Source organism: Plectropomus leopardus, chromosome 18, assembly GCF_026936395.1.
Source record: "Plectropomus leopardus strain MGB_pleo_1.0 chromosome 18, ASM2693639v1, whole genome shotgun sequence".
NCBI lineage: Eukaryota > Metazoa > Chordata > Actinopteri > Perciformes > Serranidae > Plectropomus > Plectropomus leopardus.
Window position 1 is genome coordinate 5,962,113 of NC_142193.1, and position 22,071 is coordinate 5,984,183.

The following is a 22,071-nucleotide window of genomic DNA, read 5'->3' on the forward strand; positions in this document are numbered from 1 at the left end:
ATCATAATTTTTAATAATAAAAATTTTACACCGTGTTGTCAGAATGCCAAAGGCAGATTTCCAGTTCACGTAAGGTTGTTATTTTTTAATATTTTCGTAATGAAACAGAAGACCAGAGGTGCTGTCAGATGCTTTTATATTTCATGTATTACTTTAAAGTAATTGAACACAACAGGACAAACCCAAAAATGGCTGCGAAGTATGTCACACTTGGTAATGTTAATTGCTGTTTAGTGCAGGTGTATTTGTGAACCAGCTGTATGACATTTACTGAAATAGAAAAGAAAACCCTTTTCCTAAGTGCACATAAATAAAAATTGCTGGCACTTATTCAGTCAAAAACTAAAAATCTATAATGTGCACTTTGAAGACTTTTGGTAAACTGTAGATGACTTAATTTTTGTGCCAAAATTCAACACATAATAAATTTGACCCCTTGACTAAAGTAGATTTTGGACACGTTTGTCCTCAGGACAACAGCTGGACTCACTCGTTTAGCTGACCAAAGTCACACCTAATGACCTCGTTGATAAGGTTAATAAAATCTACATGCTGTCTGAGAAAAAGTCAGGACACTAAGATTTGGTAGAATTAAAATCAGTCTCATCGGTCATCTCTAACAGTGCGCCAAGTTTCAAACAGGAGTGGCAGTCAAATAAACAAGTTTATCCAAAGGTTATTACCCCAGGGCCCAATGCTTACAAGAAGGAAGTTGTTCTGTAAAGAAAATCATTCTTAAAGCTGCTGATTAAATGTCTAACCTTTAAAAGAATCAAGATCTTCAACATTTCTGAGAATTATGAGGATTTAAATTGACTGATTACAGTTTCAGAGGAAACACCTTTCAGATTTACCATGAGCTTAACAGACAACTACCTGAAGCATTGGGATTTAAAGGCTCGTCAGTTTGAAAGACAGCTGAAACAACGAAGTAATCACAGTCAAGCTCTTCATAACTGTTTGTAACTGCATCGCTTCCTTTTGAACCGCGTCTGCAGGTTCTGTCACCTGAGCTCCACCAGAAACTGTCTGTGAATGTTCAAAAGCTGCACAAAACATAAACAAGCCAAAGTTATCAAGAACCACAGGTGCATAGTTTGGTTTTATCAACACTTTCATTTGAAAACCAGCACATGCACAATACAAAAACGGCTCATAAATAATAAATACACTAGTGAGAGTTCTGTCTGAACAAAACATCTAGAATAAATCTGCAGAGACATGAGGCCTCGTTTACAAATTTTACTGCTTTTAGAACCAGAGAGTGAACAGTAATAAAACATTTGAGTTGGATGTTAGCATCTCAAATAAAATCATTCATGCAGTGAATGTGACAGGAGCTCAATTTGTGTCAGTAGCTGACAGTAAAAAGCAAAAATGAGTTTCTGGTTTTGCTTTCTTTACAGTGTATAACTGCAGGAGAGACTGGTTTTTACGCCGCCCGCCAATCGTTGACATCTGAGCACTCGGCAACAGTGGAAGCTACATGATTACAACATGAGCCGTCTGACAGCTTTTTAAACTCCCAGGCTGCTAAACATTAAAGTAAAGCCCAACACAAGGGCATTTAAAGTGTCAGTTATAACTGCACAATACACTGTAAAGTTATGTTCACAACAGGTCAGAGTACAGCAGTAGCTCTGATGTTAACAGCATATTCAACTTTGTCTTTACTTTAAAACTAGAAAAACTGCTTTGATCCTCTGGATTTATTTTAATGATAAATTTTCTAAATGCTAAAATTCACAAATATTCTCACTTATTAGATAAAAGTGCCTGATTAGATTTATTCATGCGAGTACAGCAGTTCAAGAGAAATTAAAAATAGGACACATTTGCCGTGAATCACTCTTTCATATATGTATATATATAAAAAAGATTTTCTAAACGAGGCCTCACTGAGCAGAAGAAGGGAGCATTGATTGAAGAGTCACATGAACAAGAGCAAACACAAAAAACAGGGACAGTCACAGTTTTCTACATACTCAACACTGATCATGAGGTGTGGGGGGGGGTTGCTTCTGAGAGTTTGATTGATGGAAGATTTAGTAGGGACGGCCCCGTCGATCCTGTCTGTGGTCAGCCCTGGAAGTAAAAACACACTGATTATATCATCAGCAGCCAACAAATGAGCCCCAGCTACAGCGCTGACAGGTGTGTGTGTGTGTGTGTGTGTGTGTGTGTGTGTGTGTGTGTGTGTGTGTGTGTGTGTGTGTGTGTGTGTGTGTGTGTGTGTGTGTGTGTGTGTGTGTGTGTGTTTGAACAGTGACCTCACAGTGATGGAAATAGTATTCAGACCTTCAGAAATGTGATGACTAGTGCTAATCCCAATAGCTCACTGAGTTTCGTTCTTTTTTTTCTCTGTTTACTTCTCTCTAACACTTTGTTTTTAGGATTGTTCATATAATTAAATAAAGAGAAACTGAAGAGCTTTCTAACTGACAGCTTGTCAGCTCAGTCATTTAGGGGACAATAAGTGTCCACAGTTTATTTAAAAACTCTGCTAGTATGATGTCCTCCTGTCTCCTAACTGTGTAAACCAGCTTATCTCTGACAGAGGACCTTAAATAAAACTGGATGATGACTCACAGCTAATGACCTACAACAGCTTTCATATGTGAGAGCTTAATGACATACATACACTGATGCTAAATAAAGACCTACAAAGGGTGTTGCAACTGGAAAACAATCATCAGTAAATAAGTAAAAGTAAAGCTCAGCTGATTTCCATTTGGGTTCCTTCCTTATTTTATTCCTTCATTTCAAATTGTTATTGAAATAGGGATAATAAGAGTTTTTAAATCTAAAGTCTTAAATCTTTTTAATACGTAACGTGGTACTTTAAACCTCCTGCTTGTGAACAGTAGCTGGTACATAATTTGTGACTGGTAATTTGGTAACAAAAAGAACTTGGGGCGGCGCCTGGTGGCTCAGTGGATAGAGCGGGCGCTCCATGTATAGAGGCTGTGTCCTCGCCACAGCGGCCGCAGGTTTGATTCTGGCCTCGGCCCTTTGCTGCATGTCCTCCCCTGTCCCTCTCACCTTTTGTGCTGTCCTATCAATTAAAGATTTCCTCTTTTTTTGTCTAATTCAGACAGCTCAGGCCTCATATTTGTGTACTTTCAGATGACATTGGAACATATTTTCACTGTGAGGAATAACACTAACCAAAAATGGTTTCATTCTACAAATGAACATGAGTGTTGTAAAGACAAAGTAACTTGGATGTGCATCCCAAGCATAGAAATGTGTGGGAAGCTCTGTTACTGACCTTTGATATTGAGTCACTTAAAAGACACTCTACTTGAAAGACAGCTGTTTGTTTGAGTGTGTCTGACCTTGCGTCCATCTTCCCTGGGCCGTATCCTCCCCGATCGCCTCCTCGGCCCCCTCTGAAGCCCCCACGGTCACCACCTCGGCCCCTGAAGCCACCTCGATCAAATCCCCCTCTGCGCTCACCTCCGTAACCTCCTGTAACCAAAATAAACTACTTGGTGACAATTTGCAGACAGAAAGTGTCACCAGGTGACGCTTTTCGCATCATCCAGCAGATTTTTGCTGGCTCAAGGTTAGCTTGAACTACAGACTGTACCAGCTGCCATATAGTTTTCTGTGGAACATTTTGTCACCCACCACTGGGAGTGTTTATTGGTCCGGTGTGGGGCAATGCATTCTGGTAGTTTTTTCTCCGATATCTCTGATCATGTAGCACAAGTATTTCTACTGCATCAACAGATTAGATACTGCTTTAATTGCTGCCATGTTCAAAAGCACGGTGCTTATTAACGTCTCACAGTAATTATACATTTCCCTTCAACTGGGTACAGTAGAAATTAGTGCAGTGATTCATGACAAAGCTATAAATGCAACAATGGAAAAGTGTAATTAAATACTCTTTGATTGTCTGGACTGTGTCTCGATAGAAATGCCTTCCAATAAAACTCTCAAAACCCGGACATATGAAAACAGAAGTATCTGCATGACTAGACAATGTCAGAAGTATGAAAATATGATTTTATCTAACTTGGGTGAATAAAAATAAAACCAAAAGCTATATCCAATGACGGGTAACAACACACAGACTGCACAGGTCTAACCTCTTTCCATTGGGGACATCCCACCAGCGTCCTCAGGTTTTGGGGCCTTGCACTGATTACACTCGTTACGCCACGAGAAGTTCAGGTTGCCGCAGTTGCTGGAGAGAAATGTGCAGAAAGGACAGAATTTTTTTATTTTTTTAATTAGCACAAAACAGCAATTATTATCATACCTTTGTCATGCGCATTCTTTAGAGTTTTAGCACATTAATCTACAGAATTATCTTAAAATGATCATTTTGTTGAGATTCAAGTTTATACAGTATATATTCTACCAAATTTTTTTAAAAAAATCCTGACTCACGGGTTCGAACACTTCCAGTCTCCAGCTCTCTGCTGTCCTCCACCTCCTCCTCCTCCACTGCCCCCATTGCCTCCATTGCCTCCTGGGAAACCTCCACCTCGACCACCTCCAAATCCACCACGACCCATCGGCCCTACGCGGAGCAAAGAACCAAACCAGTGAGATCTTCTGTCAGCACAACACGCGTGACTGGTTTTTGATGGTTTAACATCAGTGTTTATGTTTAATAAGCTTCTTTATTCTTCATACTATCAGCTATGAAATATCCTTCACATGTGATTATATGAGAGACTACAAACAGGATGGTACTGCAGATGTAGAAACAGCGATAAGAGAAACATTTTATCAAAGAACGAGACATAAAAATTCAGCTACAACATGGACCTTCTGGTGAGACTGTTTTGTCATTTGCTGAGTCTGAAGTTAAGAATGAACTTCTAATCTTAAGTGTTAACATAACACGAACAAGACGCCCTGAAAGTGCTTAGAAAATGGAAATGTAAACATCTACAACTGTGGGAAACTTTATAGTGTAAGAGATACTGAATGGCTACAAAATGGACCTTGCACTGAGATGGTTTTACAAACTCAGGAATGATTTTCTTAATCTCATTTTGTCTTAAATGAGACAGGACGTCTAATAAAAACATATCTCATACTAAAATAACAGAATGCCAACCTTCAAAAACTAACTTTAAGTTTATAAGACAGACTCACCTCCTCGTCCTCGGCCTCCCCTCATGCCACCTCGGCCTCCGAAGTCAGCTCTACGGGTGGCAAATGACACCTTGATAGGATTTCCATTGAAGTCCTTGCCTGTGGAGGAAAGACAGACATCAAAAAACATAAGGAGCTGAGAAAAAAAGTGCTTTTCTTTTAGGATCAAAAGACCCTAAAATAAACTTTTTCAAACTCTCCACTTCTCTGCTGTTCCCTTTTCTTAATATGTCCCACACTCTCATATGTCAACCAAAGTCCTGTTAAACACAATTCCTCCATTCAATTCTTCAACTGTAATGTTTCTGAAAATATAATGTTGTCTTGTTTGCCTTTCGAGAAAGCTCAAACTCAGAATTATGATTGAGCCACGATGACGAAAACCAACTTACCATCAAACCAGTCGATGGCAGCCTTAGCTGAGGGGGGGTCATCAAAGGACACTGTGGCCTCTCCCTTCAGCTTCCCAGTCTCTCTGTCTGTGTACAGGTTGATCATAGGTAGGCCTGTCTTCTTGTTGACCTAATATAATGGACGGCAGGAGACAGGAGCAATGCAGTGATTGAATTAGGTCAAACAATAGCCTTAATAGAGAGACAAAAATAAATTATCCACTTGCAAAGAGGTTAAAATATCAATGTCAGGAGGAACAGTTGCTGATATGGTTGTAAAAAATATGCGAATTTGCACTTTAAATCAAGTTTTGGAGTTGAATTTGATCAAAGTTTTTTGAGACACAACACTTTTCTAGATGTATATTTTCCTCACAGTTTATCTGGATTTGAAGACATGAATGAGGTAATAACTAATATAATTTGTGCTGTTATTTTATGAAGTTCCTCTGCTTGTTTTAATTCCACTTGTCAAATTGTCCAAAATCAACATCAAATGATTTTTAAAAAAAAGTTGATTTTGAAATGAAAATCCCAGGACCAAAGCTCCTTCATCAGTTAGCCAGAGAAGGGCCACCATAGCCCATTCTGCAGTCTGTTACTATAAATTCAATACATAACTTTATACAGTCACAAATTACTTAAAATACAGACAATAACTTGACACACACACGCGCACACACACACACACACACACACACACACAGCACTGGACAGTTACCTTGATGATGCCGATCTGCTTAAAAAAGTCTGCCACTGACTCAACAGTGTAGTCGTCTCCCAGGCCTTGTACGAAGATGGTGTTATTATCAGAGTTATCCTGGTCCTGCACTGTTGAAGGATAACGGGAGGAGATGTTAAAAAGCAACTCAAGGCTTACAGGACAATGAACAGATCACTCTATTTCCAACCTATATGGCCTGATGGGGACCAAATCAAAAGAAATGCAAACTGATTCTGGCTAATGGCAATCACTTAGTATTAATACAGCATCTGCAGATTTTTCTTGGCTAATTAGAGCAAAGGTAACAAGTTGAAAACAACATATGTCATCACCTTGAAGAAAATATAATGCAAACAATCTGTTTTCAGATTCAGCAGACACCAGAGAAACTCTATTGTCTCATTGGCAAGGTGTTTGTATTCATATGATACATGTTAGTCAAATATTTGTTCTTTTGTCCTGGTTTGGTTTCCACTAACTCCTGAGAACATTTCTCTGTCACTGCTGAATGTTTCACTGTTTTCACCAGCTCCTTTCTGACTAATTGCTAAAGGAAAGATCAATGAATGTTCATGAATAACTGTCTCACCAAAATAGCTCATCAGAGTTTGGAATGTGTAATGTCAATATGTAAAGGATGCGTTCAAGAAAACCTATCACTTTTGGTCAATTATTGTCCATGGGAGGTGGACAAGGAAAAACTTTTTTTTGGACAATCATTATTCATGAAAAGAGGGTTAAGAAGACATTGCTTTCTGACAATTACTATGGGTCAAGAGAACTGAAGACGTTCAAACAAACACCTCTTGTGGATGATTACTATACATAGAAGGGGGGTTGAAAGAACCATTTCTTTTGGAAAAGTAAAATCCATGGCAAATTTTACAAAAATGTGGTAAGTGGTTGTCAAGAACTTGCCTGACCAGTGTTGACATCTGCACTAGTTAAAGTCGCATAAATGGCTGTAAAATGTCGAGCATAGACCGAGAGCAAAAACAAAACAATGCAACACTTACTGAAGCCGGGTCCCCCATGTCCCGGGTCCCTTGGTCCTTGAGAGGGCAAAAAACAGTATTTAATTGTGGAAAATAATAAACAATAAACAACACATAAACACCTCATAAATAATGCCAGTTCTTTATTTTATATTCTCTTTTTGTTCACACCAAAACAGTCCCAGTATTAAGCTTCTAGTTTCCTTATGAGTTGAGATATAATCTAAGAGTTTACCATGAGAGCCTGCATATTTGTCACAAACAAAATGTGCATATAGCCATCCTGTCTTTCAACTGTGTCATCATTTCATACCATCTTTCAGGATTTCCACACAGCACTTGTGCGCAGAGGACAATAAGCTGCTGATGATATCTTGATGTCCAACAAACACGCGAGTGAAACAAGATTGCTCAAATTATTGAGATACTGACTTTTTGTGCATCGCAAAAAAACAGCACACCTCTCACAGAGTACCATTTCACTGGTTTGGTTGTTTGTTGATCCAACAAGTGAACACAGCCATGTGTAATTAATTTTCTGACACTTCATGAAGCGCCAAACAGGTCAGGCTCTTGGATTTGGTGTTTTAAAACAGTCCACAAGTCGGTGCATTTGTGTTGATGCATTTCTTGATGCTCTATAGATCATTTCCTTTAACACAAGCATTACTCTTGGAAACCAACGCCACCACGTTGCAACACAATTCCTTTTTTGTTGAGAACATACACCTTCCCCTGACACAGTGAACCATGTCATTTACTCATTCCATTCTTTGTCAACTTGTGTTTTCACACATCCTAACAAAGGTTTCTTTGAAATGACCCACCATACTTGTTGAAAGTAGCCATGTTTGTCATTCTGGGACAGATTCCAATACCTTTTGTTATTTGTGACCACGGTTACAAACACTTCACCCATTCATAAACCCAAATTCCAATGTTGAAGTTTTAAGTCCTGTGATCTTTTGGAAGATGGACTGCAGTCCGCATCATGAGCAGCTTCATTTACCAGATTGATTTACCAAGTTTCACCAGGTTCAGGGAGCTAAATGGTTCCTGCTTTAAAACAAACTTTGCATTGCAATAAGAAGCCAGAGCCAAACCCCCTTTCATCAACACAACATCTGAATGACTTCAGATCTGGCAAGCAGTGACTGTTAAACCAGGCTAACCCATTTTTCATACCAACACATAGATTATAAAACTCAAGACTGATGATTCATCCCTTACCTCAAAAAAAAATCACTTAGTTACCTGATTAGGCTGCACTTATCTCTGCACACGGAGATGACTCATCCTTGTTCTCAAAAGTGACACACCTTTTCCACAATAATGCCATGTCACTGTGACTAATGTGTACGGTATCAAAAGTAAAACTCTAAATTTTAAACCTACTTGAATGTCCTCAGATGTCAAGTCTTAATTTCACCTGTGACCGACAAGTGGAATAATTTTGTGCGCAAGAGCCGTAAATGAGGTACAGTGTGACTACTCAGAGGTACAGAAACTGATGAGATGCTTTCTCATTTGTGTGGCCTTGATTGTAAAAGACAAATATTTTTTCAAATCAACAATCTATGTGCAGAATTGTCCTTACAACAGCACCTTCCTCCCAGGATTTTAACAAATATTTTACACCGAACTATGTCTATCACTATTGTTCTATGATATGTTATTGTTACCATTATTGCTGTGCATCTCTCCCCTCTCTCTTTCTCTTTCCTTTATGTCAATACTGTAACTTAATTGTTATTTAGGACATCTGCTGCACGTCTGTCCGTCCTGGAAGAGGGATCCCTCCTCAGTCGCTCATCCTGAGGTTTCTACCATCCCCAGCGGTTACAGGGACAAGGACAGAGGGATGTCGTATGCTGTAAAGCCCTCTGAGGCAAACTGTGATTTGTCCTAATGGGCTTTATAAATAAAACTGATTTGACTAGAGCTGTTAATGTAAAACGTTATAATTCTTACAAGCAAAATGTCTTCATTTTTTTGTTCTGTTGCAGCTTTTTAGAATTGATGTTTAATGAGATTCATGTAAATATTGAAGCTAGAGTCTCTCTGGGGGTCCAAAAGGTTGTTGACTGTGGTGCCCTTGAAAAACGAAGCAGCACCAACTAGTCTGAGAACTGCTCTGCCCGTAGAGCCCTTCAGAGTGGTGGACCCACAGATCTACATCAGTGAGAGCAGAACCACAACACCCCAGCAACAGAACATACCAACTTTTACACTCTTGAGGCCTTTGCACATGACAGCCAGGGAGAGAGGCAAAGGAGTCTTGCTTTTTACTGCAAATTTTTACAGGTTCACCAACTAGAATTGACCACTTAACTGACAAATGACCTTTGAGAACCAAAACCTAATCAGCTCATTGCTGAGTTCAAGTGAATTTGAAATATTTCCCTCAAGGCATCGTTGAGATACTGCATGCACGGAAATGGGCCGCACAGAGTGCACATATGAAAAGACGGACAGTCCACCCTAAAATGTAATGCATTCAGCAACAGCTTGCCGGAGCATGATAAAACGCATCGGACTCGAGCGATTTTTATCAATGATGGATTAAAAAGCACATAATAACAGACACAGATTTGGTCTGCAAAGGCCTCATGGCTTGTTTCCACACAGTTTGTTTTGTGTCCGTATTTCCACACAGTTTATGGAGAATGCCCCGTGTACGACACAAGGAAATGCATCTCTTTGTGGATGGATAAAAACGCCACTGCAGAAATGGCAGAAAAGTGAATTTTGAGCATTTTTCATCCACTAGTCTTGTGAAATATGTGCACGGAGCAGTACAGAGACAAAAGCAGGACCAATAAATCATGGTCACAAGTAGGTGGAGAGGTTGGCCTCCAAGGTGTGAAGACAGATGTATGATTCCCTATGCGTGTTCTCTATATGTTCCACAGCTGGCATGATACGAATATTAGCTAGCTCCTCAGTCAGTTACGGTCCATCAAAAATCTGCCACAAAAGTTCTATTTTTTTAATGTACTTGAGGCAAATTCCAGACTGAAAAAAACAAAAAACAAAACAGAGGTTGTGCAAACACATTGTAGATCACAGATTTCTCATAGGAATGAATGGACTTCTGGTTGACTCACATGCGTGCACAGAGCTATGTGGAAACAAAGCGTTAACTGTAGCCAGAAGTCCAACAGAGAGACATGTTGCTCAGCGCACCAGGACAGTGAATTCTGACCTCTCAATATCCCCCGCATTGTTTTACACAGTTTCCTCTGTGAATCATTAGACAATTTATATTTGCACGAGTGTGTTCTTTTATGTTATATTTTGCTTTACAACTGTGACATACTGTGTAGTTTAGATTTTTATACATGGAAAAAAATGTGCGCCCCATCTATACAATGGGCTAATAGATACACTTTTTTACTTAAAATACATTAAGTTTTTCATAGTTTAAATTTTGTTGTTTATATTTCTTTCTTTTTTTAAAAAAAAATTCTACTGAGATTGTTATTCACTAAACTTATTTCTGTGTATGTAACAAATAAAACCCTTGAATCCGTATTGCTGTTGCAGTTTAGATCTGCAACTGCAGAGATTTTTTTTTATCTCCAACACTCAACATGCTGCACTTCAGCTGCATAATTATTTATTTTCACAAAATTACTTAAGTGTATTACTTACATACTGTAAGCAACCCATACATAACACACTGCTTTTGGCAAAAGTTGTGATTTTGATGGTTAAAGAAACTAAAATCTAAATGTAAATGCTGAGTATCACGCTGTCCTCCCACAGACCTAAAAGTAAGCCTTCAGTCACAATTAAACTTTCCTACAGTACACCTGTGACATACAAGCCTACTAATTAAACCAAATGTGAGATTAACAACTTTTCGATGCGGTTTACCAAAACAATAGAGGGAATCATGTGATCACGCTGCAATATCACCTGGTCAATAGTTCCACATGGATTACCTATATTACTGAGAAACTTTCCTTCCAATCACAGCCCAACATGTAACGTATCAAGTTCCCAGTGCTTCACAAGATTCCTCAGTTGTACAATGAAACCATTTTTTTTTTCCCATTTAACCCTCAAGTAAAACTGAAAACTTCCGTCATTCTGGTATGGAGCAAAGTTTCTTTTGTGGTATTTGACAATCTACCCCATCAAGCACGGCAGGTTTTCTGACTCAGATAAGACCTGACAAAGCTCTGAACACTCAACCATCAGATTTTAACACCTTCAATATTCCAGCGACAGCAACACAGCCTTGCGAAACTACATGGGAAGCCAAAATGTACCATTTAACTCTCTCTGCTGGACACTCTCAACCACTGTGTGTGAGTACACTTTCAGTACTGTAGATTGACACCCACACCAAAGCACACTGAGGGTTCTTACCTGTGAGGCTGTTTTATTGAAAACATTATGCATCAGACTCTACCTTGCATAGCATATTGAGTTGCAATGACATTTAAGTCTATAGAAAAAGTTTGACCTCCCCCCGACATATTTGTTTTTCCATCACATATAAGCCTCAATATACTACACATAATGCTTTTATCTGTTGACACTAGAGCTGCAACAAATAATGGATTAGTTGTCAACTTTTGAATTAATTGCCTGTTATTTGTTAACTGATAACTTCATTGGAGTAATAAAAAAAAAAATGTAAAAATTCTTTGATTCCAGCTTCTTAAATCTGAACATTCCCTGATTACTTTACTCCTCTGTGACAGTAAACTGAATATCTTTGGTTTATGGAAAAAAAGAAAGACTTTTGAGGATGGCATCTTAGGCTTGTTGGACATTTATTTTTTTTTTGCCATTATCTGACATTTTATTGACCAAACAATTTATGAATTAATCAAGAAAATTACCAACAGATTAATCAACAATAAAAAAAAAAATTGTTAGTTGCAGCCCTAGTATACACTACTTTGCAATAATCAGTGCAGTTGTTTGAATTTTCATTTTCCAAGTAGATTACTATTACTTACTTAAATATATTACTTCAAAAACCACACACCCACTTCATGCTTTAAGTATATTTTCTCTCCCCGCTTTTTAGCTTTGATTCCTCAAACTCAACAAACCTTTTTGCCCAAGTGTTTTGTCTTTTTGTTTTTTTTGTCACTTACCACCAAACTTATTGAATCCTCCACGATCGCCCATTCTGATGAGGAGGAAGAGAGAAACGACACGCATTGAAGGCTGGTGCTGACAGCGATTTCTCTCAATGGGTTGTGGGTAACCTTCACTCTCACAGTCTCTCACTTAAACCCACCCCTCTTCTGTTGGCACTTGTCCTACTGAACCCCTGCTTAATCTTGAGTCTCTTGAATGTACCTCGAGGACAAGAGGCCAGTTTAAAGACCTTGTCAATACATGTTCACAAGCAATTGAAAATTGCCATTTATATTCTGAAGTTCTATCAAGTCTGACTTAAATGCACCCATTTTATTTCATCATATAACTTGGTTTTGTGTCAATTTATCAACCCAAACATTAACACCGTTGATCCTTGGATGGGTGTTGGGTATTTTGTAGGTCTCAGACAACCTTTACTCTTGGAGCAAATCCTAAAACATATGTCTCTTATGATCTCCCAAACGATTGGTATTTTCAGTCTTTTCTTCCTCAAACTAAAAAGACTACTATTAACTTTCTGTAGACTTCCCCTTTATGACAATTTCCCAAATGATGGCTTAAGAGCAGAAAGCCAGCCTGGAGAGAAGGTAAAAGCCTAGGAGAAGATTCAAAGATTGATTAAAGCAGAGTATGACACAGTGGGGGGCTGGTTGGGAAGGTGGAGGTAACAGGTGGAAAAGCAGGTGATGGTAATGTTTTGTGGTGTGTTAGTGAGGGCCACATTTTAGCTGCCATTTTTGCAAGTTATTGGTGACAAAAAATACACTTGTGAGGAGTGAGAAACAACATGTTGGCCTTGGACTTTACAGATTGTGAAGGCAACTTTCAATGCGTCAGGTTAAAATCAAAAATATGAATTAATTAGTTGTTTTGGGAAAATGTGTCTTTCACAGTGTCTTTCAGAGTTATACCTCTGTCTTTTGTTTACACTGAAACATTTTTTTAGTCTGTGCCTTTTTCAAACAGTAGAAACACTTCATTATACCAAGATATCAAATCTAGTGTGAATAAAAGAGGTGTGGTGGGAAACAAGCACCAATCGCTTTTTTTTAACTCACATCCTCATTTTCCATTTTCTCAAATCTTAAACCACTATCACCCAAAAACCATTTTAACTTGGCTATATGTAAATATAATAATATATTATCATTTCAAGGGTAACTTCAATATTTTTCAACCTGGACCTTATATTCTGATGTTTTTGTGTTAAAGTGACTATTTGGAACAGCAATGTTTGAAATTGTTACAGTGTTGACTGGGAGGGCTGCAGCCAGCAGTGGGGAAAAAGGTTGCAATGTAACCTCTTCGGGTAATTTACTTCCACTAAAAGTGCTTATTTTGGCCACTCACAGACTCAGAGTAGACTTGGGTGGTATCTACTTTTTCATACCTTTCATACGTTCCTGGAATTTCACAGGGGTATACTGTATAAGTGTTAGTGTGTGACACTACTACTACCAGCTACCTGGCCCACCAGCAGAGACTGACCTCTAGGGGTGTAAGTTATGCACAACATGCAGTTAGTCAGATGTTATTTTTAGTGTCTGACAGTGATCTTGCAGAGATAGTCATTTTTGGAAGAGCAAGATAATTTTTGTTCACCCAGAAACAGTGTCAAAATTGCCATTGCCAAAGCCAGATTCCATTTAGACAGACAGTAACTTTAGTGTGCATAGAGCCAGCATATGTTCACTTCTAACTGGGTGAAACCAAAACAGATTAACCAAAGCGAGTTGATGATTATTGCAACAGTGGAAAGACAAACTAAGAGGGGTTTTTTTTGTTTCTGTGTACTGTAATCAAAGTGTGTTTCACAATGACAAAATCACTGTTAATTTAAGTGAAGGCTGTTCCTGGTTAAGCAACAAAGATCTAACTTTTTAACAAAAAGGCCTTTCTCAATAGGTATACTTTCCATGACATTTAAACACAATTGATGGAATGGTTACATTGCAGGCTGTTTCATGGCTACAGCCCTTTCGCTTCCCATTAGTCACTTAGACACAAAAACAGGAAAATAGGGTTCAGGTTGAATTACAACAAAGTTGCCTTTTAACGATGCTTTTGTTAGGAGGTTATCAGCTGATCCGCTCTCAGTGCCATCTGCCTACTTAAAGGAAACTGTTATGACGCATTGGGGACTGAGTTGTAAATATCGTAATGTTGGGGAAGGCAATTCAAATACAGTCTATGATGGGTGAGAGAACATACAATGAAATGGCAAACTGATTTATCTGGCAGTTCATCACCAACATAATGTCACAAGAAGAACATGAAATATTATGCAACCCCTACAACAAAAACATCAACTTACCATATCAGTTTCTGCTTCACAGCTTCACTATTGTTGGAAAATATTTGTTCTCTGATTTGTCTCTGTTCTTTAATGGGTTTGTACAGTTTTTGCCCAACCCATATTTTTTTAATAACATTTACACCTTCCTTTCACAAAAGATTCATTCTCAACCTGTGTTTAATGCAACGTTTAGTTTTAGAATTTTTGTGTTTAACCGAACTTCTTAACAGAAAAAATAAGATTTTAAAAATCACTTTGATTTGTTGTTTTTTTACCTGTCTTAATGTAATGCTGAGATTAAATGTCATCATACCATCATTGCTATAGTGATGATGGAATGAAAGTTTTGGACCAGAAATTTGTTTGGTGAAGTACAAGAGAGAACCTGGCACATTTTTTTTAACTCATGACAGCGGCAGTGGAGTCTGCATAGAGTCTGCTGTACACATGGTTTTTAGTTTTTGTAGTGATGTAAAAGACGGCAACAACACAACTAAAAAGAAGATTTTACAGCTGTAGAAGTGACTACAGCATCACCACCATGCACCATACACAGCCAAATCAGCATAAAAACCCAACAGCCCATGGTTATATGCATTCCAGTTTAAAGAGGGTGTTAGTAGCTGTTGAGATCTCTTTTAGTTGAACTTTAACAATGACACCCTGATCTGGAGGCCCAAATGTTTGCTACAAAAAGCTTTATATTTGTGCTGTTGACAATCAGAAATGTAGCTTACAGGCACGTGTGGTAAATCAGTTAAATTTTGGCTCGTTCCTTTTCACATTTTTCTGTTTCAGTTGTATGTGAAGAACCATTAAGCCAATGGCCTTTCCTGAAATGATTGATAGTGAGGAATGCTTTTGACAAAAAAACTGTCATTTGTAAGATTTTGAACAGAAACAGAGATAGAGGCAAAATCTGTTAGCCATGGTTGGCCTGTTTGTTATCTGTTAGCAAGCAAACACAGAGATTTAACCTGGTTCATACTGTAGTACTTTCATCCAAGGATCAGTTATTAACGTTTCAAACAAGACAGCAGCATTCACTGCAACCTCACACAAGTGCTTTCATGCTTTTGGTTACGTAGACTTTGCACATTCAGTCTTTGACCGGCCATCAGCCACAAGGACCTTAAATCCAAACCCCTATATGATATGAGGTGATATGAATTATACCCAGTTTGCAAGCTCAACTCATCATTTGCATCACAACCGTTATGTTGGTAACCGTGTTTTGAACATGTACAATTTCCTTTGGTAAGCACTTGGGATTTATGTTTTTTGATCTAACACATCTGAGACATACACCTTCAGTGGTGTAAGTTTATCACCGGTACCTTCATATCATGATGATATGATCATACTGTGTTGTCGTTTGACAAAATTCTGTGGTTTAAATGAATAATTCCAAGAAAACAATCATTCATATAATCCTAAAATTAGTTTCCGATGTTTCTACAGCGCACACATAAAGAGTTTTTCTTGATGAAATGCATAACAGTGGAGCACAGTTCATTGCATGAACATCAATTCCCTTTTTTTCATTTTACTGCATTATACTTAATATTGGGAAAATATTCGTATTAATATTATTATATCGATTTATACCATATCTCCCAGCAACAGGATGCCGGCAATGATGGGTTTGTGTTGGATGGATGGATTGACACCATACCACCAAAATGCCAAGTCATGTTTTGTTTTTGATTGATTTACGAACACGAACATTTTTCTTAGTGCATGCACTCTGCATTTGCATGCGTGCAGCGATCCCCGCATTAGTTCAGAGAATTCACACAATTAACTAATATCTCATTAAAAATGTTGTTGTGTTTCAGCATCTATGTCTTAAAGTAATTACGTAAAAAGGAACACCAGGTGTTACCTAATCTGCCTACTGATGATGCTTTCACAAAACAAATTAATGCCCAATGGTTCCCTTTGTCATAGTACAGAAGCAGAATTCATTATAAAAAGTATTTGGATTGATATTTGTGATTCTTGCCCTGGTTTATTTGGTAATAGACCAAAAATGATTTTATGTTATTGCACACCTCTAGCAGGCACAAAACCTAGAGATGCAGAACAAAACTGAGATTGACTCTTTTGGCAGTTTAACTCAGGGAGTTGCTACGACACAGGGATTAACTTTTAACATGTATGTGTTCACCTAAAAGACTTCATGTGTGGCTTATAGCTCCAAAAACAGCCCAAGATTTGCGCAGTCTTCAGACTGAAAATTTAATGATTTTCTTTGAAAGCAAGTATGAGGGGACACGGTGTCATGCACCTCTCATCTGCTTCAGCATATAGCTACAAATGTGGAACAGTACACTCTCTCCTGTGTTATTTTTCTCTTCACAGTTCCACATTTAACCAAAGGCGAGGAAACACTTACATACATCACTGCACTCAGATTTAGTGCATTTTCATTAGTCCAAGAGACCTACTAACACAGGACTGACAAAATAGACAAAAACACTCACCCCATGCCTCCTCGTCCTCTTGGTCCACCTCGGCCACCTCGGTCAAAACCACGATCATATCCGCCACCACCACGGCCTCCAAATCCACCCCCACGGCCCCGGCCACCACGGCCATCTTGACCTCCATAACCTCCATCAGGACCACCATATCCTCCACCTCCTCCACTCATCGGGGGGCTTTCATCTCCAAATCCTGAAAGAGAGTTACAACAATCAGACCTCAACAGATGTACCTGTTTGAGAGGGATTCACACACTCTAAATGCCAAAACTGAATTATTCCATCCATCCATTTTCTACCGATTATCCGGGGTCGAGTTGCGGGGGCAGCAGCCTAAGCAGGGAAGCCCAGACTTTCCTCTCCCTGGTCACTTCGTCCAGCTCTTCCCAGGGGATCCCGAGGCATTCCCAGGCCAGCTGAGAGACATAGTCTCTCCAGCGTGTCCTGGGTCTTCTCCAGGGTCTCCTACAGGTGTTATGTGCCCTGAACACCTCACCAGGGAGGCGTTCGGGCCACCTCTTCTAGCTCGAGCTCCTCCCGGATGACCGAGCTTCTCACCCTATCTCTAAGGGAGAGCCCAGCCACCCTTCGGAGGAAGCTCATTTCGGCTGCTTGTACCCGCGATCTTGTTCTTTCGGTCACTACCAAAAGCTCGTGACCATAGGTGAGGGTAGGAACGAAGATCGACCAGTAAATCGAGAGCTTTGCCTTTCAGCTCAGCTCCCTCTTCACCTCGACAGATTGGTGCAGAGTCCACATTACTGCAGACACTGCACCGATCCGCCTGTCGATCTCCCGCTCCATCCTTGCCTCACTCGTGAACAAGACCCCGAGGTACTTAAACTCTTCTACTTGGGGCACTACACCCCTTTTGATGAAACACGTAAATGGTTCAAAGTTTTCCTTGCCCGGACGCGGGTCACCGAGGCCCACCCCAGTGCCAGGCCTGGGGGTGGGGCTCTGTGGCGAGCGCCTGGTGGCCGGGCCTTTACCCATGGGGCCTGGCCGGGCACAGCCTGAAGAGGCAACGTGGGACCTCCTTCCTGTGAGCTCACCACCCATAGGAGGGGCCAGAGGGGTAGGGTGCGATGTGAGTTGGGCGGCTGCCGAAGGCCGGGACCTTGGCGGTCCGATCCTCGGCTGCAGAAGCCAAAACTGAATTATAAAAATAAAAACTGTGTAATTGCACAGTCTGCTTGATTTATTTATATCCAAGTCACTCTAAAACTGTGTGGCTATGGTACACTGTGCTCTGCGACGAGTTTTAGGGCCACGTTGAGGATGATTTTTTTAAATTTGTAATGTTTCGCGAATAAAGTTGTAATTTTACAAGAAAAAATTCTGAATTACGAGATTAAAGTTGTAATTTTATGAGGGGATATTGTATTACGGACATAAACTTATTGCCAGTAAACTATAAAGTAAGCAAGGGGACAGGCAGTCTCCTTGAGACAATTGTTACCCAGGAAGCTGTCAAATTTTCATCAGTACGTCATTTAAATTTTGTCCCCTGTTGGATTCATGTAAACTTCATTTCATTTGAAAAAAATAAAAAAATAAAACGTCAACGTAAAAAGTTGATGTATTCTGATTCCTTACCTCCACCTTGACCATACTGGCTCTGCTGGCTGTAGCTCTGTGGAGGGGGCGAGTTGTAGCTTGGCGGCTGATTGTAATGACCTCCTCCGTGTTGGGATGGTTGTTGGTGGCTCGCACTGCCCCCATAGCCACCAGTCTGACCTCCACTTCCACCGTAACCTCCACTCTGTCCACCACTGGGTGGCTGGTTGTAGCCAGAAGATTGTGAGTTACCTTCATAGCTGGTGAAGTTTGGGAAAGGAGATGCATTAAAAAACTGGTAAAACACCTCCATCAAGGCCACACAACTGTAGCACTAAAGCTTGTTGGAAGAGAAACCTAAACCAGTAGTTTCCAAGACAGCTTATCGTGAGACTATGGGCTCTTGTGATCAGTCACAACTGCAGCATAACTGCATATTTTAAAAGGCTTTTCTTGTGTTTATAACTTAACCCAGAATGAAGAGGTTGGTTACAAAGTAGCATTGCTCATATTTCACCCTCCAGTAATCTCTACTCCTGCCAAGATGGTGCAAAAGTCGGTGTAAAAAGTAGAGAAGCAGGCGTCTCACCCTGCAGAGGATGAAGGCGGAGGCTGCTGCTGGCTGTACCCAGAGAAGGAAGACTGAGGGTTGTAGCTCATGTTGGAGGGTTGGTTGCTGTTGTTATAGCCTCCAGAGCTATAGGATTGATTATAACCACCACCACCACCACCACCACCACCCTGATTAGACGGTGGAGATCCATATCCTACATGGAGAAGACAGGAGACAGGACATGGAGTTAACTAAACCACAAAGTGTGACTGAAAAACTGTGTAGTACTGGACAGTTAATGAGTCTTTCTCTACCTGACTGGGATTGACCATAGCTGCCATATCCTCCTTGGCTGTAGGAGCCAGGGCTACTGTCAGAGCCCTGGTTGTAGCCTCCGTAGCCCTGCTGGCTGTAGCTCTGGCCAGAAGACTGACCATAGCCCTGGTTAGCACCACCACTCCCACCTCCACCATAGGACCCATAGCTGCAACAGGTTAAACCATATTTTTTCTCAAATACCAAACACAAATACACCACTTAAGCACTGAGAGTACGCATTTTTGTATAACTTTACAGGAATATCACAATCTGATCAATACATATTCAATGTTCATTCCATAGTTTCACATACTTTTCTCCACATTACACAAATTTAGGACCTGGATTTCATGTCCACAAAAAGGAACTGACGATTTCTAATAAGAATTTGCCACTGATATATGTATCTATCCTCGGTGTTTATATGAAAATCACGGGAGCTTTTTGTTAAGCATTGTGTAGATAGTATTTATACAAAACATACAAGTATTAGAAATCCCCTGCCACCCAATATGCAAATCCAGTGACCCCAAGTAGAGCCCTGACACCAAGGCTGAGATACTGTAATTTATGATTGAGGAATTACTTACCCCTGGCCTGAAGTTTGGGAATAATCTATGAAAGAAACAAAATGGAGTTTTAATATCACAATAAAGATTTTAAACAATATCAATCAATTGGGACTGATCCAAATCCCACAAAGCTTTATTCACATTACAATCACCCTCAAAATATAATTATATTTTAATGATGGTTTTAAAAAAAGAGAATCAGTGGGATGCTGGTTTATGTTGTCCAACATGGGCTGCAATCTAACCCATCAGATATAAGACAAGTTTTATTGTATGTTATTTCTAAAATTACACCGTCATCTTTTAATACGATGATGCGATGATAAACCAGCAGTGTAAAGTTACAGCTGAAGCTTTTATAATATGTGTTTTTTTGTTTGTTTTTTGTTTTGTTTTTTTTCTACAGAAGTGGCTTTTAATAATTTAAAACATTCTGTTTTGTTACATTCATTCAATAATTAAAAAAAAAAAACATTTACAAAGTGTAAAGTAATATCTCACCAGTGTTGGAATTAAAATAAGTACATTTAAAGTACTTATACTTGAGTATTTCCATTTAATGCAGCTTTACACTCGTTACTGTTCTGTAATCATGACATCTTTTGCAGAGCTGTTTTTCTCTGACACCATGTAAAGTGACTTTTTAGAGATACATGCGATAAAATGCAACATACACATTAATGCTGCACTAATATTATTGCAATATTATTAATATTATATGAATATAATATAATGGAACAGTGACAATTTACTGCACAATGAGTACTTTTTAAAGCACATTTTGCTGATGATAATGCTTACGGTTACGTACTTAGGTAATTATTACATTAAGATGTAGCCTATGCAGGCATTTTACTTGTAGTGGAGTATTTTCCAGTGTGGTTTAAGTACTTTTATATAAATAAACGCTGCAAACATCATACATCATTCCATCCCATCATTTTCATCTTCCAAATCACAACCCGCAGTTTGTGCTCTGAAAGGCGGGTCCGCTGTCTGAAAGTGGGTCAACGGCACAGGCGACATAGCTAGCTGACAGCAAAGTAGCCGTAAATGCTAACTGGATACACCGGTAGCTCAGTTAGCTGTGGTTAGCTTTGACAGCACAGCGATAGCTAGCCGGCAGGCTCCCCTCCGACCAGACAAGCTCTGCTGCTCTGCTGTGCGGTCCTTTTGTATTCTAACCGAGTAGCGTTAACCTGAAAATAACCTCAATGCAGTAAAATTCATTTAAACAGATTTAATTGGCAACTAAAGGTGGTTGTTTTATTGGTAACATAAGTCGACCTCAGCGTTTACCACTGACCCGCGTCTATCACTAGCAGGTCAACACATATTAGCTAACGAGCTTCTTGAAACAGCGCATTTTTCTTACCGTTAGATGCCATATCGAAGTGCGGGGAACAGCAGTTAACCTCTGGTAAAGCCAACCACACGGTGTGATGTGGACTGAACCGAAGAGGAGGAGGAGGAGCGTGATTGAGATGAAGATGGATGCACGAGCCCCTATACCAATATAAACAGTCCAGCCCCGCAGTTCCTCCTGCGGCCGCAGGGCGGCGCACAGCAGCCTATGTATTCTCATCATCACGTAAATAATAGATTATATTATTGAACATTTATGGTATGAATAATAATAACAAGGCAAAGACAGTACTAATATGGCACAGTTCAGACACGAATCAGTTGCAAGGTGCTTTTGAAGGGATAGATTGAAGAAAAAGCAAATAAAATCAGAAGCAGTTGATTAAATAATAATAATAATAATACAAATAAAAGTGATATATATACAGTTGTAAATGGTTACAGAAAAAATGGTTTTAAGAAAGCCTTATTAACAACGTTTGCCTTTTCAGAGGAAAATTTAAGTGTGTTTTTAGGCCTGAAAGAGTGTGGGGCTTTAAAAAAATAGTATGATGATAATAATAAT

The 22,071-nt window shown here is 39.4% G+C and overlaps 1 protein-coding gene across 1 annotated transcript; it reads right to left on the minus strand.

Moving 5' to 3' along the window:
* Positions 1 to 1,096: 1,096 nt before the first annotated feature.
* fus (FUS RNA binding protein) lies at positions 1,097 to 21,677 on the minus strand. Its single transcript, XM_042505530.2, has 15 exons — positions 21,517 to 21,677; positions 20,160 to 20,184; positions 19,566 to 19,735; positions 19,288 to 19,465; positions 18,738 to 18,958; positions 17,139 to 17,331; positions 12,347 to 12,381; positions 7,251 to 7,286; positions 6,232 to 6,341; positions 5,511 to 5,640; positions 5,119 to 5,217; positions 4,402 to 4,534; positions 4,098 to 4,195; positions 3,339 to 3,471; positions 1,097 to 2,085 (listed from the first exon to the last, which is right to left on the minus strand). Exons 1-15 carry the CDS (start codon positions 21,527 to 21,529, stop codon positions 2,046 to 2,048), a joined length of 1,614 nt encoding a protein of 537 aa, XP_042361464.1. The 5' UTR covers positions 21,530 to 21,677; the 3' UTR covers positions 1,097 to 2,045.
* Between the last annotated feature and the right edge of the window lie 394 nt (positions 21,678 to 22,071).